We start from the raw sequence: 24,326 nt of genomic DNA on the forward strand, positions 1-24,326 counted from the left end.
CAACACTTTCCCTCCATGTACCATGTGACCATGTACCATAGCAGAATTTGAGTGCTGTGTGTTTTGGCCATTCCAAAAGGCTCAAAGTTTACTACAGTACCACCCTGAGATTATTACAGCCCTTGGCTTCTCCAAAGAGCAGCCATGTGTTTAGACTGACCGCTGCCTAAAATCAAGCCTGTGAATCTGCTGCATTTATAGCCATCGCCTCGTTTGACTTATTCCGCTCATCCAAAAGTGACCATGGCTTTGAAAAGAAGCAGTGGCTTCCAGCAGCTTTCCAGAAAAGACTGAAGCTATATTTCTAATTGCCTTATTTGTATACTTTATGGCCAAGTAATATAATTCAACCTTTTAACATTTTCAAAATACACAGGTTCAAATATGCAGTAATCAAAAGTTTCATACACTGGTTCTTTTTTGGCATGTCCCAATCAGCCTTTTGGTCCCCTGATTCAATCGTTTTACTGCCTATGAGTACACATGTTTTTTAAGTGATTGGTAATTTTTAAAAAGCATAGAAAATAATATTCCTGAATGAAGTTTAGAGAGAAAGAACACTCCAGTGGTAGAGGAGTCTCAAAAGAGAGGGAATAAAAACATATTAGGCATCATATTAAAATATGACCAATTTCAATTTCTGATTTGTTAGAAAATGCTCTTATTGGTTCCGATACGCTATTTGCGGAATCCTACTTCTTTTTGCCAATAAACTTAATCAATAACTAGTCTGTAATTATTTTTGCCTAATGCTTGTGTACCCCCCATCTTCCATCCCTGCTACCCCTCCATCCTTCCACTTCCACAGTGACAGATTCTGCCAAGCTCAACCCCACTCCTCCTCTTCCCCCTATCAGCCACAGTGCCGCCCCGTCTGTAGCCCCAAGCAGTGGCAATGGCAAGCATGCTCCCTCCGGAGGTCAGCAGCAGACAACGCAGCAGCCCCAGACTCTGCTTCAGCAGCGCTACCCATCCAGAGAGGTGCCCCCTCGCTTCCGCCAGCAGGAGCACAAGCAGCTGTTGAAGAGAGGTCAGGCTCTGCCTTCTGGAAGTCTGCTTCTCACCACCACAGGACGTCCCTACACTACTGAACCTGCTACGGCTGTAGCCATACACTCCTGCTCCTCTATCTCCACAGCCAGCCTTCCTACAGGTATTTACCTCTCTGCAAAACAGCACCTACGAATTTTATGTTTGGACTGTGCAGGTCAGTTGACTGGCCACAATGTTAAACTAAAGCTGTAGGGGTCGCACATGTTTTTTGACACAGGCATGTATGAGGTACTTGAATATAGTCAACAATCAACTGTGTATGTAAGACATTAGTTAATGTACCTCATACAAACCCTTCAAAAGGTCTGAACTATCAGTTTAAGCTTCAAGTCCTTATCAGGTTTTTCAAGTGCCAGTTTAAATATGGTATTTGTACAAACAAGTACATTTTTTCCACAGCAGTGTTGACACAGAGAAATGCAGAGATGTTTTCTCGTTTGTGAACATAAGAAAAATTAGTGGTACTTCATACTCCCAAGACCCAAGGCCAGGTCCACACTGGATGCATATGCTGATCTGCTGAATCTGGTGCATTTGTCTTTTGACATAGGGTTTGCCTTTGAAAATCATCATCTGTACTCAACTAAATACCAGGACTGTTCAGTATGAAGTTGTGCACAATAGGTCCTGCCAATATTTCACAATGAAACTGAAATAAGACTTCAGAAAACTGGACAGTGTTGTGTTTTTACTGATGTTTAAACTTTGGTGAAAAATAATTTCTCACTGGCTTAGTTTGTTGTAAGAAGCCCCTCAATTCATTTGGTCCAATTTTAGTTTTTTTTTATGCACAATCACAATCATCTGAAGTGCTGTCAGTATTCACTTTTCAATTTTGAAATTGACTTATTTATTTGCACCATTTAACACATAATATTGCTCTGAATCTGAACCCAGAGTTTAAATGTATTTCTTTTTTAATTGTCAGTTGCGGTGAATGACAACTGTTTTGGGACCTTGAGATTCAGAGTTACTGACCTAATGATGAATAATGATTAAAAACATTTGCAAATGTTTTTTTTTAAGGGCATTATCTCATTTCAAGAGCTACGTCTACTCAGTTTTTTTTAGTTCTCTACCTGTTGCAGGTGCTGCTGTTAAGTTCCATTCTGCCTCTGTCTGGCTGTGGATTAAAAATGGGAATAGATTTGTTAAAGGGTAGTGTGTGGAGAATAAATCCAGGCTTGATATCTTGAGTATATTTTCTTTCCCGGAGCTCCTTATGTCACACTAAACAAGGTTCTTGTGTCTTTCCAAGTGTACAAACATGTTCCTTTATAATTATCTCCACTTTGATAATGGTGATTGAAATTCTTTTAAGGGCACATGGGCAGTTCTCACTGTCTAGAGAAAAACACATTTTAGCAGAAGTGTATGTCTGAGCAGCATCAAACCTCACAATGCAATATGAATACAGCTCTGTCACCATGGTGACAGAGCTGTATATCCTGAGTTGTATATCCTGCCTTCTTCTTCTCTGCCTCCTCTCTATCATCATCCTCCTACTCTTGCTTTGCTGACATGCTCCATGGTGTTCCCTGTTTGTTGGAGGAGGAGCAATATGGAGCTAGCTAGTTGGCTGGGCCTCTCAGTGGGCCTGACCTGGCATTGATAGAAAGAAAGTGAGAAGGAAAGAAAGAAATGAGGAGAGAGTGCTCGTGGCAGAGGTCCAGTACTGTGGGCTGAAGTGACTCATAGCTTACGGTAAAAACTGCTGCTTCTCTCCGCCCTTCTTTGGCAGGCCTGCTTCACTTTGCTTTGCTTCTTGTGAACTGAACGATTACTTTATGAACAATGGACAGTAGAACCTTCAAGACTGAAAGCAAAATAGAAGTCCACTGGGAGGGTTTCATGTGCACCAAGTGATAAGTTGTTTGCTAAACATTCAAGGCAACTCACCAGCCTCCCCTTCATAATGCTTCATGTATCTGTTTAAACAAAGTTGATTCTGTTTTGTAAAACATGCAGCAGTACAGACAGACCACCATCGGTAATCCCACACATCACTCTGTCCCAACTGCCTTGTCCAATGATCTGATTTCCCCCTACCTCCATTCATTAGTTGAGAATAGCTAAGTGTATAAGCACACTAGCTTCATTTATTCCCTTCCCTGCCCCTCTTATCTCATCCACCTCCACCTCATGTCACCCTGGCTTACCCGACCCTGGTCTCCTCTTTTGAAAGTTAGGTCAAATAAAAATTGCCTGTAGTTAATACTTTCATAAAATGTATCGCTGCTTCAGGGCAATACTCTCAACAATCATTGGTATCTTTTAATGGTGAATGTTTGTGACAGGTGTAAAGGTTTCCTTTTCAGTGAGAATTGATTTTGTTTCTCATCAAGTGTATTTAGTTACATAACACAGGGAAGGTCTTTTTATGCCATTGATCTTTGCACATTAAGGGCATATTTTGGTGGCAATAATGCACCCAGCAATCAAGTCCCTTTTACATTTAATATAAACTAATCGAAACATTTGTTTGTAGCCCTACAATGTGTTGGTAATATCACTTAAGATTTATATTGCTCCTCTGTGTATTATTCTAGACCAGTCTGTTAAAGGCCATTAAGTAATGATCAAGGTCTTATGTACCAAAGAAGCTGACAACAGCAAAGCATCTTCATGTAAACAGGCCTCATCAAGTAAAAGAAGGTTTTAGCCAATGTGCTAATAGCTCATCTGGTGGTGAACAGAGAGTGTATGCAGGCTAAACTTGATCTGCTCTGTAACCTGACTGCCGAAGCTGTAAAAGAGTCTAGGGAATCCCCTCAAAGAGCACTGGGACATCTTGTGATGTGATTAAACATCAGCTCTCCGTTAACCACAAATGTTCACGGCTCGATCACTCTCTCCATCTCACCCTGCCTGCTCAGTGTTTGTTGTTCTCTGATGCACATGTGTTCTCCTCTTCCACTATACCAACACCTCAGTTCACACTTACTGGCCCTGAGGCAGTCAGGATTAGTCAGGCTGCACAAACTAGATGTATGTCCATCAATCTTACCATTATTGAAGTCTTCCCCCAATGTTGCCTTTTGCTTGGCAAACAATCTATACCTCAGTGCCCTTTCATGTGGAGGAGGCATGAGAGAGCTGGCTATTTTACGACTAGCATGCTGGAGAAAGCCTTTGACCTGGTTTATCCTAGAGTATTGCTGTTAATCGATTAACAGCACTATTGCAAAGCAGTCATTTTGAAGTATAATTTAGTGATAGAATAAAATATTTATTTATAGAACATTTGTCTTGTCTTTGTCAGCTAGAACCAATTTAACCAAAATGTTACAAATGTTATAGTTGGATATGTGGCTATGCTTGGACTCTATCAAAAAAAATGATTAATTACATATTTATCTATTTTCTGAATAACTGGTTTAATGGACTAATGGTTACTATTAACTCATGTTTGCATAAGGTAATATGCAGACTGACTCATAGTGGGCCAGGCTGTTTATCATAGTGCAGTTTTCCGTATGAATGTGATTTACTTAAGCTAAATGTTTGATTAGATTGCTCGTATTACCACCTTTTAAAAACAAAAGTCTTGTTGCCCTTGAGGCAACGACTATAAACATAACATAAGCCTATTGAAATATAACCAGACTTTAAAAATGTAATTCTCTCCTCTGCGGGTGTAACATGTCTGTGTCTCTGTATGAGGCTCCTGCTTCTTGTGTATGTGTGTGAGAAAGAAAGGCAGTGAAAGTTAACCCCACCCCTCTTCACCGATGGGTTCTGACAGAGACACAGATTTTTCCTCACGATTGGGAACAACCAAAATCCATCATAGCCAAATGGCTTAATTTGTTCAATACCATTGTCAGCACTGTTAATGGTGGTACCTACTGATGCTGCAGTATTTCAAAATTAGCCAGTTTAATACCTGGTTTCAGTATCCATTCCATTTTTGACACATATACACAATAATTTTATTCAGCTGTTCTGGTTATGTGTTTAGAGTCAGCTCATATTTAGACTGTGTAGGCAACTGTGTACCAAAACAACGTCATCGAGTGTTGGTGCCCATCAGAAAGTTTGTTAATCTGGCTGGCAGCATGCATTGTCAGCACTGTGCCTCTGCCCCATAGGGACTTAATTAAGCCAGAATCAGTCCAGCTGAGGCCCACACAGCTCTCTTAGATTACTTCCTCCTTCCATCTTCACATCAATCACTGTCCTTCATTGTCCACGAGTTTTCTGTCCTTTTATGTTTGTACTTTAATTCCTCTTGAGCCGTACTTGCCCCACCTTTGTCCCTACCTCATCTTTACCACTATGACCACATACACAAACACGTCTCTACATGCCGACATGTAAAATGAAAAATGATGGAGGACTTTAGGAAAGCAGAAAAGACGTTTTTTCTCATGATCTGATGATCTTCAGACAGTATTAGACAGTAATACTTCCTGAATACTTTCTGTTTTCTCCTATGCAGGAGATGCATGAGTGAGGAAGTGGCTGTCTAGTTGCATGGCATGACCTCACCGCATGTCAGGTCCTCTCAGTGGAGAGGTACAGGGGGCTGAGCCTCAGCCATAAAGACACTCTGTTCTCTACCAAACATTGACTTATTGTGTTGTTGGGTGGGCGTTGGGATCATTTGTAAACAATGCCAGCCTTGATTCAGGCAAATGCTGTTCTTCTTTTTCTTTTGCCAAGCTCCCATATTGTCATCAAACCATGCCTCAACATGGCTAGCCCACTACCCACCCTCCATTACATTGTTTGAGATCATATCACCTACCCCTATTTCTCACTCTGACCAGATGAATACTTACTCTGTGCCAAAAGAAAACTCCCATATGAAGAGACACTTATCTGTCCAACAGAAATATGATCCTACTGCTTATAATAACTCCACATCTGACCAATCAGACAAAAGCTTGATATTTTACATCACGTGATCTCATAATGTGGTTGTTCATATATAAATGTGCATGTGTAACAACAACTGTCAATCCAGCACCACCGGAGGTGCAGCAGTGTTTTTTGAGGGGGATTTCGTGCTTTCTCTCTTGCCTAAATAAAAGGCTTTGTGGGTGGCAGTGCTAATTGCAGATGAAGTGGTCTTGGCTAAATATTTAATGACATGGAAGATACATGGATAGGGATGCCCCCTTTGTTTTGTTTTTTATCTTGTGCCTTGTGAGCGCATAATGAAAGTCTCCAGGTAATGTCATTTAGCTGTTAACTAACCTCTCACCACCATCAATATCACCTCATCTCTTCAGTACTACCGTCCCCTCCCCCAACTAGCCTTCCTTCTGTCCTTTTCAGACAGAGAGTATATCCTCTGTTAGGATAGGAATAGAGCATGATATAAATAAAGCCAGGGTGAGGCAATAGATAGAAGAGGAGAAACCCAGCCAGAGCAGTGTTGGTGGGAGGGACCAAGCATGAGGGGTGAGGAAGGCAAGGGGGGTTGTCTCATGCCGCGCAAGAGCTTTGCAACTTCTTGGCAGCACTTCAGAAATGAGCCTCAGAAGCTTGGCGAGCTGAGCAGACATATTGAGACAAGGATGGTCACTGCATTGCACAAAACCTAGCTCTTAACAGGATGGTTGGCAGGCACCTCTCCACAGGTATTTCACACACTCTTTTATTCCTTAAGCTCCTTGTATATATCTCTCGTCTGCCTCTTCTGTGTTGTTTTTGGTGGCTTGTATATACACACTGTGTGACTGAGCACTTTTGAACATTAAAGCAGCAGCCGCAGTGCATTGAGTGCATGCAATGTTGAGTTCTCGTGTTTTGTGTTTATCATTGCTTTTAAAGCAGTAAAGGAGAGATACACGGTAGCTCAGAGCCTTTTTGGCTTTAGTTCAGGACTGAGAAAATGGCGGTCCTGCACTCCTCGGTAGAGTGACGCTTCAGAACGACAGCGCTGTGTGTCAGAAACACAGTGCCCTCTTTTTCCCCCTGCTCTCTCTCTCTGCCTTCTCTCTCTCCCTTTCCCCCTTTTTACTTTAGTTGCCAGCACTGAAGTAAGGTTGTCACTTCCCTCATGCCATTGTGATACAGTATCTGTAGACAAACTTAGCACGCATGTGAAAGTGTATGTAAACAACAGCAGCTGCGGTACAAGAGAATGCAGAAAAGGGACAATGTGTGGAGGTGCCTGGTTGATCAGTGCAGCAGTCCTGATTTTGCACTGTACAAGATGATCCTCATGCATGCTGGAACTTAAGGGAGCATGAGAAAAACTAAGCAGATGGAGACTGCAGTTAGAGCCGTGCTTCCTATCAAGCAGACATCATAATTCAAGAGTTCAAGGGTTTTAGGTGTCAGAAATTGAGGTTGACTTGGCTGCACGGAAGTTACACTGCTTATTATTAATGGCCTCCAACATCATGTGGCAAATTGTACGTGATTTGGTGAATTTGCATGTGATACAGTTTCAGTTTTCTATTTGATTCATTTTCTGCAACATACTAAATTTAGATTTCATGTCAATTATTTGTAAATGATGTAATCCATTACTTTCTCTAGTTTGAATGCAAATACAGAGAAATCTAAATGTTTTAATATGGTATTTTAAAATTATGAATTTGATATGTTTCTAGATAGAAATAAGCACAGGCAGTTTGACTACAAGCCAATTGTGAGTTTGAATATTATCTTCAGTGATGATCATACATGCCTACCCGTACCCCCAATGTTATTGCAGTCATGAATTTTCATTTTCAGCTCTTAAGGGCACATTGACTAGTGTGCTGGAGAAAAAGGGGCTGAACTCCCGATCGTTCAGTTTAGTTATTTGGACACAGCTGCCCCGTCAGTGCTGTCTTTTATCTTAGTATCTTTGAAATGTATGTGGGAAAGTATAATAAATATAGTTTAAATGAAGTGTGTATTGTATGAATTTTGAAATGTTACTGTTACTATATTAGTCATTAGCCTCTCTTTTGCACTCAGTTTGAGTTGTGTTTATTTTCTTTTGTATAGCATCTTGTGAAGTGTCTATACAAATAAGCAGATTCCTCACATTCTGCCAAGGTATAATAAACTCACGAAGTGCATGTGGGTGTAATGAGGGTGGGTGAACATAACTTGGACTGCTCTAATTTCAGTTTCTTGCTCATGCTTGTGTCCTCTTTTTATTTCCTCCCATAAAGAACTGCCCCCACAGAGCAGCCAGGGAGCCCAGTATGATAATCCCCTCTGGGGACACCTGCCAGCCAACAGGAGTGCCACAAGTGCTGCATCTTCTACAATTCTTAGTGGTTGGGATCAACTAATCATTGACCAGAAGGACACAGAGGCTTGGCCTTCTATAACCCTCAGCCAGAGCCAGGTCCCTCCTGGAGGATGCCCTTTGGATACTGACCCTGGTCATTTGACCAGCAGCAACAGCAGTACTAATAGTAGTTGCAGTACAGTGACTATGGCCACTGGGGCCAATAGCCAGACAGGCCATTTCTCTGCCAGCCACCTAAGCAGCAAGGCCAACAGCGGGCCTAACCCTGCCAGTCTTACTGCAACCAGCATGCTCTCTGGTCAGGTCGCAGCTAATCGCAGCTGGGCATCTGGACCTGGAACCTCCCATTGCCCCTCCCAGTCCTCAGTAGGGAATGAAGGGAAGTATGATGGTCAAGTGGGGGGAGTAGGCAGTAGGGCCTGGGGCTCTTCTTCACAATCTTCCACCACCAACTTTAACTTGAACCTAAACCCTAATGCCAACCCATCTGCCTGGCCCATGTTGGGGCATGATGGAAGTGGCACAGGGGGAGGCAGCTCAGGGGGGGCCAACACCATTTCACCTCCTCAAACTACACCCAACCTCTGTAATCCACCTGGCCCCCCACCATCCCAGACCAGTACCTGTACTGGAGCCAACACTAACAGCAACTCCTCAGGCATTGGCAGCGCCTGGGGTAATATAATGACCTCTGACACATCAGAGTCACACCCATCCCCATCCACAAATGTGTCTTTCAGTTCAGAACCTCAGAACCTTAAAACTGATGGACCAAATCACACTAATAAACAGGAACCCCCCAGCCCAATTCACAGCTTGCCTGGCTGGGGTAATGCACCTGTAGGTCTGAGTTCCAGGGGCCAGCTACCACAAGGAGGCCCACAGGTCAATGGAGACGACTGTAGCTCAGCATGGGGTAACAGTGTTGAGTCTAAGGCAACTTCATCTAAGGAAGCACCTGGATGGGACTCTGGCTGGGGCCATGGAGCAGGTGGAGCAGGAAACTCTGGAGGCTGGGGTGACCAGTCTGGTGGAGAATGGGGAAAGCAGCACACTGAAGAAGCCCAGGGAGGCTGGGATCCCCCCAGCTCCCCTCCGCAGGATCCACAGGCTAGTCCTTGGAGTAAAGCTGTGAGCACAGCTGGTGCCAGTGAAGGAAGCAGTGACAGCATGGAAGGAAATCCCCAACATAGAGACCACTCATCCCGAGATAATCCAGCTCCATTGCTGCCTGCCCAGGATCTTGACCCCAGGGTGCTGTGCAACACTGGCTGGGGACAGACCCCTGTTCGCCAGCACACCTCTTGGGATATGGATAATACTAAACGCAAAAATGGTGTAGGCAGTGAGTCATGGAGCTCTGGCCCAACCACTCCCAACAATGCCCAGATGGCTGCCAACACCAACATAGGTCCCACTCAAAGAACTGACTCTGGGGGTAAAAATGATGTGCCTGCTTCTCAGGGAGCTTCGGGTTGGGGTGGAAGCATAGTAGCAACCAAATCACCCAGCACTAGTTGGGGAGAGCCACCCAACATTAATAAACCCCCGGGCACTCCCAGTGGCTGGGGTAAGGCTCCAGCAGGAGGCTCTGTCCCCAGTGTACCCAAAAATGGTAGCCAGTCCTGGGGAGAAGATAAGTCAAGTGGGTGGGAAGATTCTCACATCAAGGCAACACCCCAGGGCTGGGGAGAGCAACACAAACCATCCCACAGTTGGGGCAATAGTGGAGGTAGCAATAACACAGGGGACTGGAGAGAACCAGAAGAGAGTAAAAAGAGTCCCACTAATCCTGCATGGGAGGGAGACACTGGTGGCTGGAAGGAAAACCCTCGAGGCTGGGGAACATCTGCTTCAGGTTCAGGGATATCTGGAGCTGGAGGAAATGGTGGCTGGGGGGAACCAATTTCTCAGCGTCCTAGTGGCCCTCCTCAAAGTTGGGGTGGCAAGCCTCAGGATGGGCCTAGTGGTGGTGGTGGTGGTGGTAGTGGTGGTGGTAGTGGTGGTGGTGGTGGTGGTGGTGGAGGAGGGAGCATAGGCTCTTGGGGTGGCTCAGACTCAGTAAAACAAGGTGGAGGCTGGGGGGGCAGTAAGCAAGAGTCCACCACTGAGGCTACAGGCTGGGAAGAACCCTCACCAACTTCAGTCAGACGTAAAATGGAGATAGATGATGGAACCTCAGCTTGGGGTGACCCTGTTACCTACAACAAGGCGGTCAACCTGTGGGACAGGAACAATCCAGGAACGTCTCAAGCTAAAGTTACCAGTGGAGGCAATAATCCCCCAGGCCCCAACAACAACCACCCTCACTCTCATAATCACCCATATCATGGGCCACCTGCACCTTTACAGAACCACAGCCAAAACTCCCAAAACCCGGGGCCCGCCAGTGGGACCATGGATCCTGTTGTCCAACACCAGCCTGGGCCATCTCACAACAGGAGTCCCCTGATGGCTCAACGGAAGCAAGGTATGCTATAATTTCAATTGTCTAATTCAGCCAAGTTGGTAATATGCTTTCATAAATATAGATAAATATTATATAGCTACAATTACATATTTTGTCATAATTCACTTTCAGATCAAAACATAAATTAATTCAGTCAAATATTTATTATTTTTCCCTGTTCAATGTAAAGGTGTCAACATGAAAAGAGACATGGTTAGGTTGTTGACACACTGCACTGTTAAGCTCCAAGCTGTTGATCCACTTAAAGGTAAATTCTTGACCTAGTTTTCCCTCTATATATTTTCATGTTATTAGCTATCCAAATGAGTTAAGCAGTGTCAGACCTGGCACCCCACGAGGTTCCTCATATTTCATAACACTGGACACCTCTTTGTGGGTCACCCTGGAAGCCCCACATGCGTACCCAAAGGAAATACAAGAACGCTGTTTACAAAGTGCCTCATAGCGATTCACCAGAAACAGTTTGAGCTAGATAAGGAAGTGTGTGATTATATTGGAGCCACCATCTGTCAGTAGATGAGGGGAGGATGTGGAACATTGTCCCTGAGAATTGAGAGGGTTTAGACCCACCCTGCTGTTTCCCATTTGACCCCACATGATGACTCCACAGTGGCATTTGCTGGCTGCTGTGCATATAGTGAGTTAAAAATGGAAGATGATAACTCATGCATCACCAAGGACAGTCCTGCCAGAAAGGTCAATTCTACAATACAGTTTAGAGCAGACCTTAGGTCTTGACCTCTCCCTGGAGAGTGAGCTAAGCTGGACCTGGCACTGCAACATGCCTAGAGACAGCACTGTCTCTCTTATGCCAATAGTTACCAAGCTGTGCCAAATTTTCACTTGGCATCTCCTCCCCTTGCCTTCTTGCTAAGCCAAGCTCGAGTCTCTGTCTCTCTGTACGACTGGTATTTCATACTCCAAAGCAGAGGGATAAATTAGGTGACTATGTTAAATAGGGGCACAAATGGGCTTAAGTAAGTTTATATCATAAACAGGAAATTCATATGAGAGAGTAAGTAAGATGCAATTTGCCAAAACAAGAGTTGAAGTCAAGATGATATAGTCTTATGGTATTAAGTCCTGAATTTTTAATTAAAGAGTAAGAGAATGAATTACACATACTATAATTGAGCACAAAATAATGCTAACATGAACCAAGACAAATGACCCAGTGTATCATAATTTGCTGTTAATATTTGTTTGACAAATTCACTGCTAATAAATTAAATACACAACACAGGAAGCACAATAACCTCAAATTTTGAAATGGCACAGTATTCTTCAGTTCTCCTGATATTTTTATGAAATACAAATAATGAAAAGTGAGCCAAAGCTGCTTTTTATGTAATTGTTTTGAGATAGATAGTTTTATTTTAATGCTTTCTGTCTTTTAATAAAAAGAGTCACAGATGAATAAGGGGTGAGTATTTGAAGCAAAAGTGCTGTTTGACACACACTGGGGATGTTTTGACGAATATTCCCATCCCCCCACCCCCAACCCCCCACATATGGTAATATTTTTGCATATATTACCATTGTAACAATGCACTGCAAAATATCTTGTCATTGGAGAAGAAAGAAAATGTATTTTTATCACTGCAATTGTTGACAAAAAACAGTTTTGTATATTTTGAATATAAGCATGAATAATGTGTCTTTTTATAATCAACATCATGTTCATGCACATCCCTAATCTGACACAATTAATGTTTTTCAATATTGTTGTATGTATTATTAAGTGTTTTTACATGCTGCTGTTCTTGTGTGTTGTCCAGGTTGGGGAGAGATACCCAACTCCCACACAAAATCAGAGAGCTCTTGGGGGGAACCTGCACCCTCTCCAGTCAGCGTAGACAATGGGACATCTGCCTGGGGCAAACCTATTGGGAGCTGTGGAGGTTGGGGAGACGGTAACCAAGACAGCTATGGAAGGGGCAACCCAGCTATGACATCTGCATCTTGCAAACCTGGTAAGTAGCTCGACCTTTGTGGTTTTATAGATTGGTCTAATAAAAAAAAAAAAAAAGAAAGTGCATAAACCTTTTAAGGGATAATGATAATTAAATGGCACTCCACTGCTTTAAAAAGTAATTCACTCCTGATGTGTCAAATCAAGGACATCACACATGGGAATACTGGAGATGCTTAGATTAAATAAGATTAGATTTGATTTTATCAATCCCACTCTGGAGAAATTCACTTGTTACAACAGCAGGGCTGGTAGCAGACGGTACAAAACTATGATATACAATAAGCAGTATGAAGTATACATAAGTATGAAGTATACATAATATACAAATGCAAAAAAAAAAAAAAATTGAACAAGGGTGAACAGGCGTGCAAAAAACCTAAACCTATTTTATGTTACACACCTAATTAACACCTTAATTATATGCAAACCTAATTAATTATGCAAGTGAGCAGAACAGGAGAGCTGTAGTGGCACATGATTATTGCACAGAAAATATACGCGTGTTGAGAAGGGATATGAGAGACTGGGTGAGTAATGAAAAACTGAATTGTAGTAATGCAATTACAGAGTACATTTTGACAGTGTTTAGTGTTCCACAGTGTTATAAAACAGAGCTGGTGTTGTGCAGTCTGATGACAGTGGGGATGAATGACCTGCAGAAGCACTCCGTGTTTCACTGTGGGATCACCAGTCTGCTGCTGAAAAAGCTGTTAAAAGCTCCCACATAGGGGATGAGAGGTGTTGCCCATGATAAATCTCAGCTTTGCTAAGATCCTCCTCTCACCTACTTCCTCAGTGTAGTCCCGAGGGCAGTCTAAGACTGAGCTGGCTCTCCTAACCAGCTTATACAGTCTTTCCCTGTCGCTCTCAGCACATCCACTGCCCCAGCAGACCATGGCATAGAACACTGCGGACACCTCCACAGTGTAATAAAAGATCCTTAACAGTATCGTGCAGACACCGAAGCACCTCAGTCTCCTCAGCTGGTGGAGACTTTGGCCCCTCTTATACAGGATGCCTGTTTTTGTTGTTTAGTCCAGTTTGTCATTGAGGTGACCACCCAGGTATTTGTATTGATCCACAATCTTAATGTACAAACCCTGAATGTTCACCAGTGTAATGTGAGGTGCTCTTATGCTAAAGTGACGGTCTCCTTTGTCTTTGTGACGTTAATGTGAATGTGGTTCAGACCACCTGACAAAGTCAGCGATGACATTCCTGTACACCGGATTATTTCCTTTAGATACACACCCAACAATGGCCATATCATCAGACAATCTCTTGAGGTGGCAAATGTCCATAAGAGATTTACACTGACCCCTAGTGGCCATGTGATATTTCAGTCAGCGGAAGAGTGGTTTTAAATGGTTGAATTCAAAGTCCATCAAGTACATCTTGTCTGTTCAGCTCCCAAACCTATGCAAGAAGGATGGGGAGGTGGAGGCGAGGAGCTGAGCTTGTCGGGGGGCCAATGGGATGCTGAGGAAGGAGACTTATGGAACAGCAACACCCAGGAGAACAACTCCTGTAACTCTTGGGGCAATGCTCCCAAAAAGGGCCCACCGAAGGTATGAAACTTACAAATTACACATTTTATGGTTCTGGACATGAAATGTAAACAAATTATGTGTTTATAATACTTTTCCATCATCATCTCTCTCAGGGGAAGGTTCTGGGGAAGCAAGAAGATGCCTGGATCATGAATCGTCTCATCAAACAGCTGACAGACATGGGCTTCCCTGTGAGTTGAGTTGACTGCAATGCTCATGTTAAACTGTAATTTGTCATTAGGCCCTTTGTGACAACAAGCAATATATTGTCGCAAACAAAATAAACAAACCTCCAAAAGATATATTTTGAGGAGTTTATGACGGTTGCCACTGTCACTATATTTTTTGTCCTCCAGAGGGAGCCAGCGGAGGAAGCTCTGAAGAGCAACAACATGAACTTGGACCAGGCCATGAGTGCCCTGCTGGAGAAGAAGACAGAGCTGGACAAGCGGGGAATGGGGATATCTGGCCACGACTACAACAACGGGCTTATCAACAAGCCCATGACCTGCCCTCGGCCTCCGCTTCTTTCCAAAGACCCCTCAGCAGACCCCCGCTTGCCCTTCATGGATAAGGTGAGCCAGTCAATCAGTTTCATCAAATGAACATGGAAAATAGCAGCATGTTTGGTCTAAAAAATTCTATTTAATTATCATTTACAATTTTTTTGCTGTCCATTGCAAAAAATATGAAGTAAAGTTATTATAAGATAATAAGTAATATAAAATACAGCTATTTCAAACATGTGACTGTCTGCTGCAGGTTTTAACTCTTTTTGTTCTTCTGGTCAACTTGGCCTGTATGCTCGACTCAAGTAGATGATGTTTGGTTCTTGACTGTCTCCATGTTTCTTTGTCCAGCATATGCAGAGTGGAATGTTTGGCGGTGGTGGAGCAGCACAAGCCAGGACCATGCAGCAGACACAGCAGCCTCCTCAGCCGCCAGTGCCGCATCTCAGCTCTTCTCAGCCTAGTCTGCGTGCTCAAGTGCCTCAGTTTCTCTCCCCTCAGGTACACACACACACATATACTTACATATATGTATAGTATGTAGATGCATTTTATGTTTTACTTAGTTTGCCTGTTATTGTATATATCAGTTTAGGCCTCTTTAAACAAGTTATATCAATACATGGGCAGATTATGCATAAACATATGTTTTTTTTTCCCCATTTTTTATTTTATTGAAATAATGTGTTTTTAATTGGTTTCCTTAAGGTTCAAGCACAGCTCTTACAGTTTGCAGCAAAAAACATTGGTCTGAATCCTGCACTTTTAACTTCACCAATAAACCCTCAACACATGACCCTTCTGAATCAACTTTACCAGCTGCAACTGGTGAGTCCCATTCACTGTGGTTATGATATAATTTAACAATTATAAAAATAATATTGCCTGAAGAGCACCTGGTGCATACTGACCACAAATCCTGGATGAACAGCCCTGAATGCATTAAGGTCAATTCTAATTGAACTGTAAATCTGCTTTCATTACATGACAGCCATTTTATTACATTTCTTTTTTCTTCTTTCTTCATGTATTTAAAGTATAACTGGGTCCATTGACATGACATCTCTTGACATTAAAACCATGCTTTTATTTGATACACAGGCATACCAGCGTTTACAAATTCAGCAGCAGATGTTGCAGGCTCAGCGCAATGTTTCTGGTCCCATTCGACAACAAGAGCAGCAAGTAGGTTTCCCTATTTCCCCACTTCACTTCTCTCTCGTTTTTTGTAAAACGATCAGTCTAACAAACAGTTTAATAGTTCAGTTGTTTATTATTTATTAAATGCAACACCTGTATATCATAAATCCTAAATATGTCATAATTGTGATGTTGTCCAGGTTGCACGTACAATCAATAACATGCAGCAGCAGATCCAGCAGCACCAGCGTCAGCTGGCCCAGGCCCTGCTGATTAAGCAGCAGCAACAGCAGCCGCCACCCTCCCACTCTGGCCTACACTCTGGTGGGGTCAAATCCACCCTGGAATCATTTCCAGGTCACCCCCAGACTCCAGGTCTCCCTGATCTGCAGACCAAAGAGCCGCAGTCATCTCCCAATACCTACAGCCACTACTCTCTCTGTGAGTGACGTTCACACTAATGCTGCACTTGTTCTTGTGGTCTTGTGCTAATAACATTCATTTCTTTTGTAATTCTTTACAGCTGGACTGAATCCAAACATGAATGTAAACTGCATGGACGTGGGAAGTCTGTCTATGAAGGAACCCCCTCAGCCCCAATCACGCCTGTCACAGTGGACACACCCAAACTCCATTGAAAGCCTCTCTGGTAACTCCTCTCCCCTAGAGCCCGGCCTGGGCAAGCATGGTGAGAAACAAATGAGCATCTGTATTTATTATATGGCAGTGTTTTATTCTCCCAATACACAACATTTTATATTATTTCTTTGTACATTTGCAAGATGTAAAACTGTGTTGAAGATGACCACATAACTTATTGTCCTGCCCACATCAGGCCAGGAGACTTGGACCATAATCTATTTTATCTGGACTGGCTGAATATCAGACATATTGAACTGGATTGTGAATGAGTGAATGTCAGACTAGTGCTATATAAATACAGTTTGCCATAGACTGTTGGAATAAAAGCAATGTGAACAAAGAAAGCCTAACATAAACTGACACTCAAATTTCCCTGATTTCACTTGTTTGGTTGTTTGTTTGCTTCTCTTAGGTGCCAACTTGGGTCCCCCTGGTAAGCCCCCACAGCTGGAGGACTCTTACAGTCCATACAACCTCATGTCCAGCTCAGACTCTCCCACCAGCCCCCTGGTCCCCCCAGACAGCTGGGGACAGGGCAAAAGCAACAGTGACAAGATAGCCAATGGGTCCAATATCAACTGGCCTCCAGGTTAGGAATATTTGGAAATCAGAGCTCTGTAATTTTTGAACGGTATTGAGTAACTTAAATTTATACACATGTCCGTAGATTAAAACTATTGTCAAAGCAGCAGAGCAATACTGCATTCCACTGCACACTAAATTCTATAATTAATTACTACCAAACACTCTTGGTAACTTCTGCAGACATCGACTGTTGAACATCTCTGCCTCTTTAGCTGACAGCTTACTAAAAATAGTTGGGCTGGCTTATTAAAAACCAGGAAGAGACCGTGCATATAGTCAAATAAATAATAATAACCATATAAGTAACTGTGACAACCAAAGACTATGGACGATCTTTATTACTCTCATTTGGTTAGTCAGTTTGTTGTTGATGTCCTCTTGATAATCAGATAAAAAGTTTGCAAATGTTTTATTTTTGGTTCACAGAGTTCTGCCCTGGTGTGCCATGGAAGGGCCTCCAGAATATCGACCCTGAGACTGACCCCAATATGACCCCAGGCAGTGTCCCCAGTGGGCCCACCATCAATACCAACATCCAAGATGTCAACCGCTACCTGCTGCGGGACAGGAGTGGAGGTAAGGAAAGGCATTAGAGAAACCGTCGCAGAACAGTAAAACACTATGTCCAAGCAACAGCACAGTAATTATGATCATCCCCCCATGTTTTTTTTAAAACAAATTAAATGAAACAAAAGCCATGTACCTGTGTAATCTGAGACCAGTAAATTGATCTGACAATATCATGCAGTTGCTGTCACCAGAGAGCTTGCTTCTTATTCCTTAGTTCTTCATTTTCCTGCTTTTATTTACCTCTATAAACTCTGTCATTTACCAGTTTATACTCTAATCTCTTCTGAGCGAGCTTACTATCCTCATTTCTTCTGCATTTTTACTTTACATTTTTCTCTCAGCTGTTGTTTCCTCATTTCTTTGTGTCTGTCTATTTGTTTGTGTTTCTGTCATCGGCTAAGGCTCCTCACCCACTTCATCTCAGATCGAGGCTCTGCCTCCCTCCACTGATTGGCCAGTCAGTGCCTACACTAGCTCATTCAATCTGTCCTCCCTGGAGGCGGACGATGCAGGTACATAGTTTATCCACAACCCCCCCACCTTATATATAGCAGTGGCTCAGTTGCTGCATATCAGCATTATCCTCTCCCTCCTGTTACTGTAACATTGAAGAGCCCCATCTTTTCTTCATCATCACTGCTCGTGATTAAATATGACCCTCAGTTCACTCATGTGGTGGCAATTTCCCCCTTGTTGGTGGTGTTTTTCCTTCCTCCTCATGTGTGGCATGAGGCGTGTAAACACTGGCAGCTATAGCTTGTTTCCCCTTGATTTATTGAGACTGTTGGAAGGAGACTGAGGCTACATCCATAGCACTATTTTCATTTTAAAATGGTTTGCGTCCAGATGGCCCTTTCAGCTCTGACAAGTAATCTGTGGCCATACTAACAGCTGAAAATGTGTATCACACAGCTATTCATGTGGGTATGTGCTCGCCACTGTAAACAGAAGTCAGTTTTTTTCCTCTGTAGTTGTTTGCTCAGAAAGAGCAATACTACAAACGAGAAATATTAATGTTAACGACGAGCTGAAAGTAAAGGTGACAATTAACGTGTCATACTTTGTGTTCCATGTCTGTGTAGACCCACTTTGCATGGCTGCAGTTCCGTTCATATTAAACAAGGGTCCATTTCAGCCAAGCATATTCGTATTCCTGCCTCATTTGTATGTCCTTGTATGTTTGGGTACCAGTGGACCTCCATATATCAAAGTCGTCCATGGTCACATTCATCTTTGTTGTGTCTTTTGACAGCTGCACTGGAAACAGTTAGAGGAAGCTCACTCAATCATCACATATGGTTTGGTCTTGCAGTGAGACTCGTGTTCATCCATGTCAGGTCCACCCAGACCACTGTAAAAATGGGTGGATGATGACAGTACACTGACCGTAACAGATTTGTGCAGCCATGTGAATGCAGAAAGTGTGACCCAGGCCCATCCGCGCTTTGCCAGTCAGGACGTGAACTGCATTTAACAGCATCTTTGTTTACAAAGGTCTCAGTAGCAGAGGTTTCAAAGCAAAACAACCTGGGGTAGTTTGAATGGCAGGCTTAATCATAGCAGATGGGTTTTAAAATAAAAACAGTAGTGTGGATGTAGCCAAGTAACCATTCTCCTGGTGTGTGTTTTTTGTTGTGTGACGCTTTTGAAGAATAGTAAAAACAGGAAATTTGAAATTCTTTTAATTCACTTAAGTCCTCATTATTCTCTTCAGGACTCTCTCCAGCATTTGTGTGCGTTTCAGTGACTTGATTCTGAGGGGCCAATCTTTTCCTCCCTCTTATGCCTCCAGGTAAACTGTCAGAGATGAAATCTACTTGGTCTGCAGGACCCATCTCTCATAGCCAGGCTTCTCTGTCCCACGAGCTTTGGAAGGTCCCCCAGGGCCCCCGCAGTAGCACCACAGCCCCTTCACGTCCCCCACCTGGTCTCACTAACACCAAGCCTTCCTCAACATGGGGGGGCAACTCCCTGGGTCTGGCTCAAGGCTGGAGCAGCTCTTACACCACAGGTAGTCGTTTTCACTAGATGACGAATTTACCAGTCTTGCAACTCTGTTGGGACTTTTTGGAGATCATGTGGCAGCAAAGATGTGTGGATATGCATATATGTATGACCTACATTAGTATATTATACTAATGTTAATGTCCTTAACATGAAAATACAGGGTATAAAAAATGATTGCTTAAAAACTGAAATTAGTCAGGGCTTACTCCTAAGACACAGCATTTAAGAGGCATGGTGTGACTGTTAGTATGGTTATGAAGTTGACTTAGATGTGTCAAACAACCACAGCCAATTTTGAAGGTTGCCTACACCCTGGGACATTGAGGTTGTGGTTGAGTAACTGTCAACTGTCTCTGGTTTGATCTTTTTTCTTGCTACATAAATTGACACCACCCATACAGGTTTAATGACAGAGTTTGGTTTTTAGTAAATCAGATTTGTGCTCACAAATCACTGCCTTTTGTGTGTACATTTTGTGATACACAGCAGGTACCACGTGGAGTACAGACACCTCCACCAGGACCAGTAGCTGGCTGGTTCTGAGGAACCTCACTCCACAGGTAATGGTTTACAATCGGATGAATTTGGTCCTCACAGAAAATGAACTGTATCTGTTGTATCTGTCCGCTAATGGCATTTCTCGATTCTCAGATTGATGGTTCAACTCTGCGCACACTGTGCATGCAGCATGGCCCCCTCATCACATTCCACCTCAACCTGACACAGGGCAATGCTGTGGTGCGTTACAGCTCCAAGGATGAAGCTGCCAAGGCACAGAAGTCCCTGCACATGTATGTCCATTAATGATATGCTTCAAAGTTGGGTTTATTGGATTGTCAGCCATTACTCATTAATGTTTATGTTATTCTTCTCATCTCTGTGTAGGTGCGTGCTTGGGAACACCACCATCTTGGCAGAGTTTGCTGGGGAGGAGGAAGTGAATCGCTTCTTTGCACAGGGCCAGTCGCTTGGTGGAACAACCAGCTGGCAGGCCACTCCGGGCGCCAATCAGACAAGGATGGGTGGGACAGGGTCTACAGCATCTCATCCCATCGGTCACTCACCCCACTGGAACAACAACAATAGCAGCAGCAGTAGCAGTGGCCTTGGAGCAGGCGGAACAAAGAGTGGGGAGTTGCTTTGGGGTGGAGTGCAACAGTATTCTAGCCTGTGGGGACCCCCAAGTGGAGAAGAAGGACGGGTCATGGGGAGTCCCACCCCAATCAATACGCTGCTGCCTGGTGACCTGCTGAGTGGAGAGTCCATGTAGGACAGAAGAGCCCCGGCTTAACAAACACCAACAGGAGCAAAAGTCTTTTTAAATCAATGTGGAGATAATCAGTGTGGGAGTAACGCGAAAAAGGAGAAGCAAGACGAGGACATCGACATCCTCGCTGCTCACCCGTGTCAACCTCCTCTGCTCCTTTTCAATGTTTTGAATGACATTTCAGTTGCAGTTCTGTGAATCTCGGTGAGAGATTGAGAGATCTCGGTGAGAGATTCACAGTGTTCAGCTTTTACTTTTGGAGGCGCAGGAAAGTAGTCTTTTCACTCAACAACGAAAGAGAACTTTTTACAGAAAAGAAGCTGCCATCTTTAAACTTGCGTAATCCTTCTTTGCCTTTCAAGGCAATCATACTGCACCTCAGAGATCCACGAAAAAAGGCATCATTCCCTTAGTAAACCCTTTCAATCAGAGTGGTTGTTGAACTTTCAGCTGGTCCAGACTCAACATTTGTTTCTCTCAGCACTAATATTAGCCTTAACCTATTTCCTGCCCTGCTATCCTCATTCACTCTGTACTTGGTGAAGAAGCATACGGACACTTGCACACCCTTATTTCTGAGCCAATGAAACCTGAGTGGAAAGTACATGCTGCTGCTGTTGCTGCTGCTGCTGCTGCTGCTGCTGCTGCTTAACAGGAGCAACCACAGCTCACAACACATTTGGCATTTTTTGCAAGCAGATTGAGTTCCTCAGTTCACTTAAAGGGAATGATGCAACTCTGTTTGCCTTGTTCAAGCCATTTATTTTTGTATTGTTTTTCTTCTCTTCTTGAACCATTGCAAACAAAGCTACGAAATGAAATTATTCACAGTGTGTCTGTCGATCGTACCTGGCGGGATTAGATTAGTGAGGGGTTGTCGCGCTGCAGATGCGACTGCCGACATATAGAACCACTGCTATTACTGTGGAACTGTAGAGACAAAACACTTCAGTGCACCTCAACTCATCTGCGGGGAACTCGCAGTTTGGTCTCAGCCTCTGATCCTCTTACTGATTTAGTGGAAAACCTCAAGTCGTAACTGTTTCACAACAGTATGTTGTCAGCGAACCCCCACTCCCACACCGCCACCCACTCCACTCGCAAAACATCATTTCAAGTGACGTGCAATACAAGCCACAGACTCTACCGTCCAAGCACCGTGGTGTGGCTTCTCTTGGAAAGAGAAGAGACTATAAGTAATGATTGAACTTCAGAAACTGTTATCTGGCCCACCAAGCCCCCTTCCCCCCACCCTAAAACTGCCACTACTACCCATCATCTCCCCTCACAGGAGAGTGTGAACTCAGGAGAGTAGAAAGCTGGTCTTGAACCATCTTCAACCACAAGGACAAATACACAAAGCACTTCTTCAGACAGCTTACTCTCCACATTTATGCCAGTGACTATTTTTGGGAGAGAGGGAGGGACAGGTGTGTGTGTGTGTGTGTGCGTGTGTGTGTGTGTTTGGTGTGTGAGTGAGAGTGTGCGTGTGTGATGAGAATGCATCAAACCAAAATGAGATGAGCCTGGGTTTTACCCTCAAGACTTTTTTTTCCCCTTTTGCCCAAATTTGCATTGGTATAAAAGTATAAAGCAAAGATTTTGTGAATAGTTGGTCTATCATAGCACTTAGCAAGAGCATCACAGCTCATTATGCCCTCAATGCCAACAAACGGAAGAAAGAAGAAGCAACACTGGCACATAAAAACTGAAAAACAAAGACAAAAAAGCAATCTGCTCAGTGGCTTCCCTGTAAACTTATTTTTTAACTTAACATGGATGTGAAGATTTTCCTTTTTCAGTCCTTCTTCTCTCAAGTCAGTGGGACCAAGAAGGATATCAAACATGGTAGCAAAGTGAAGGGAAATACAAAGAAAGAAAGAACTAACTCAACTGATAACGAGTGCAGCAGGGAAGGACCCTACAGCACTCACCCTCTCTGTCAAAGTAAATATCACTGTTACATTGCATACTGTTACATTGAAATCTTTAGCCTTGGTGTCTGGAAAATGCTCCATGAGTTTATGTTCTACTGGGTCCAGCAGGGAGGATCGCCATTTCATTCTTATTTTTTTTCCCATCTGTTTATTGGAGGCCCTGCCAACCTGTGTGATAGTGTGGCCACTGAGTGCCTGCCTGCTGCGGAGTGCAGTTCTCCGCAGCAGACCTCACCTCACCCCTCTCGCAGCCTTGCTCGCTGCCTCCCTGCGGATCTCTACAGACTGCCCCTTCCTCCCCCTGGGCCTCCAGGCCAAGAGCAGCTCTTTCAGAACTGGCCCACATGTATTAAATTTACTACTACTGCGCCAGAGTCTGTCCTCAGCAACCCCCACTTCCACTCTCTCTGTCTCTCTCCTGCAAAGATCACTTTAGCCAGAGATGGAGGTGCTTGATGCGTTTGGGTTTTTTGTTTTCTCTTGGGTTTCACTCGTAGAATTGCCAGTGTGCATTTTTTATTGTTGTTGTTGTATGAAGTTTGCTGATATTGTTGCTGTTATAATTGATAATATTAGTTCATGATTGTTTTCTGATGATGATTTCATGGCTTTTTAATATTGGTCATTATGCAGTGTTCAGCCTCTCTCCTGCCCCTCCCACTGCCTCAGCGGCAGAACCATTGTGTAGTTCAGAGGTACAACTCCACTGTGCAGCAAGGCCAGACACACTGCAGATCTCAGCAGAAAGGCTGTGCATGTGTGTGTGCGCGTGCGCGCGCGTGGTGTCATTTGTCTGAGTCAGACGGTGGAGTTGAAGAGTCGAATCAAAATGGGGAAAAAGTTGTGTTGTCGTAGGTTCACTCCAGGATGGTGAATCAACTTTCTCCGTCCATCCTGGTGCACCAAACCTCTGCTCTGTTGTCTCATTACACACACACACTTCCTTTAATATTGATGCGCCTCACTCACACTGGTGCTTTATGTTTAACTCTGGGAGCACTCAGTTATGCTTAGAACCACCTCAACTGATGACAGCCTTCCATTTCTATGCAAAGACAAAGAGATGTTTGTTCACACCTATCTAGGAAATCACAGCTATCACCCACATCGTAATAGTCATCACTTATCTTTACTACCAGGCAGCTTCCCTTGAAACACCCCTGTCTCTCTTCAAGGGTGTAGTTTCCCACTGTGTGGACTGAGCTACTAGATGACACTAAATAACCTGCTGGAGGCACTAGTGGTTGGCAATCAGTCACTTCTTCAGTCTTGTGCCAACTGATCTTTCCAATATCCACATCCACTTTGCCATATCCTAAATAATCTGTAGTGTGATGAGACTTGAGCTCCTCTTTTATTGCCAGCCGGGGCATGCACCAGAAGCTCCAGCTGTGGGAGGCGTGAGGAGTAGAAGGGC

The 24,326-nt window shown here is 43.6% G+C and overlaps 1 protein-coding gene across 1 annotated transcript; it reads left to right on the forward strand.

Annotated features, from left to right (window-relative positions):
* Positions 1 to 808: 808 nt before the first annotated feature.
* On the forward strand, positions 809 to 22,436 carry tnrc6c1 (trinucleotide repeat containing adaptor 6C1; the record flags this gene model as incomplete). Its single annotated transcript, XM_044015770.1, has 18 exons — positions 809 to 1,153; positions 8,175 to 10,727; positions 12,506 to 12,700; positions 14,110 to 14,270; positions 14,366 to 14,443; positions 14,609 to 14,827; positions 15,113 to 15,262; positions 15,470 to 15,589; positions 15,863 to 15,946; positions 16,102 to 16,342; positions 16,425 to 16,589; positions 16,956 to 17,132; positions 17,555 to 17,704; positions 18,100 to 18,210; positions 19,491 to 19,709; positions 20,192 to 20,265; positions 20,357 to 20,496; positions 20,591 to 22,436. Coding segments are annotated over 18 exons (5,567 nt in total), but the record flags the coding sequence as incomplete, so codon positions are not given.
* Between the last annotated feature and the right edge of the window lie 1,890 nt (positions 22,437 to 24,326).

The sequence above is a fragment of the Solea senegalensis genome, unplaced genomic scaffold (assembly GCF_019176455.1).
Source record: "Solea senegalensis isolate Sse05_10M unplaced genomic scaffold, IFAPA_SoseM_1 scf7180000013851, whole genome shotgun sequence".
Classification (NCBI taxonomy): Eukaryota; Metazoa; Chordata; class Actinopteri; order Pleuronectiformes; family Soleidae; genus Solea; species Solea senegalensis.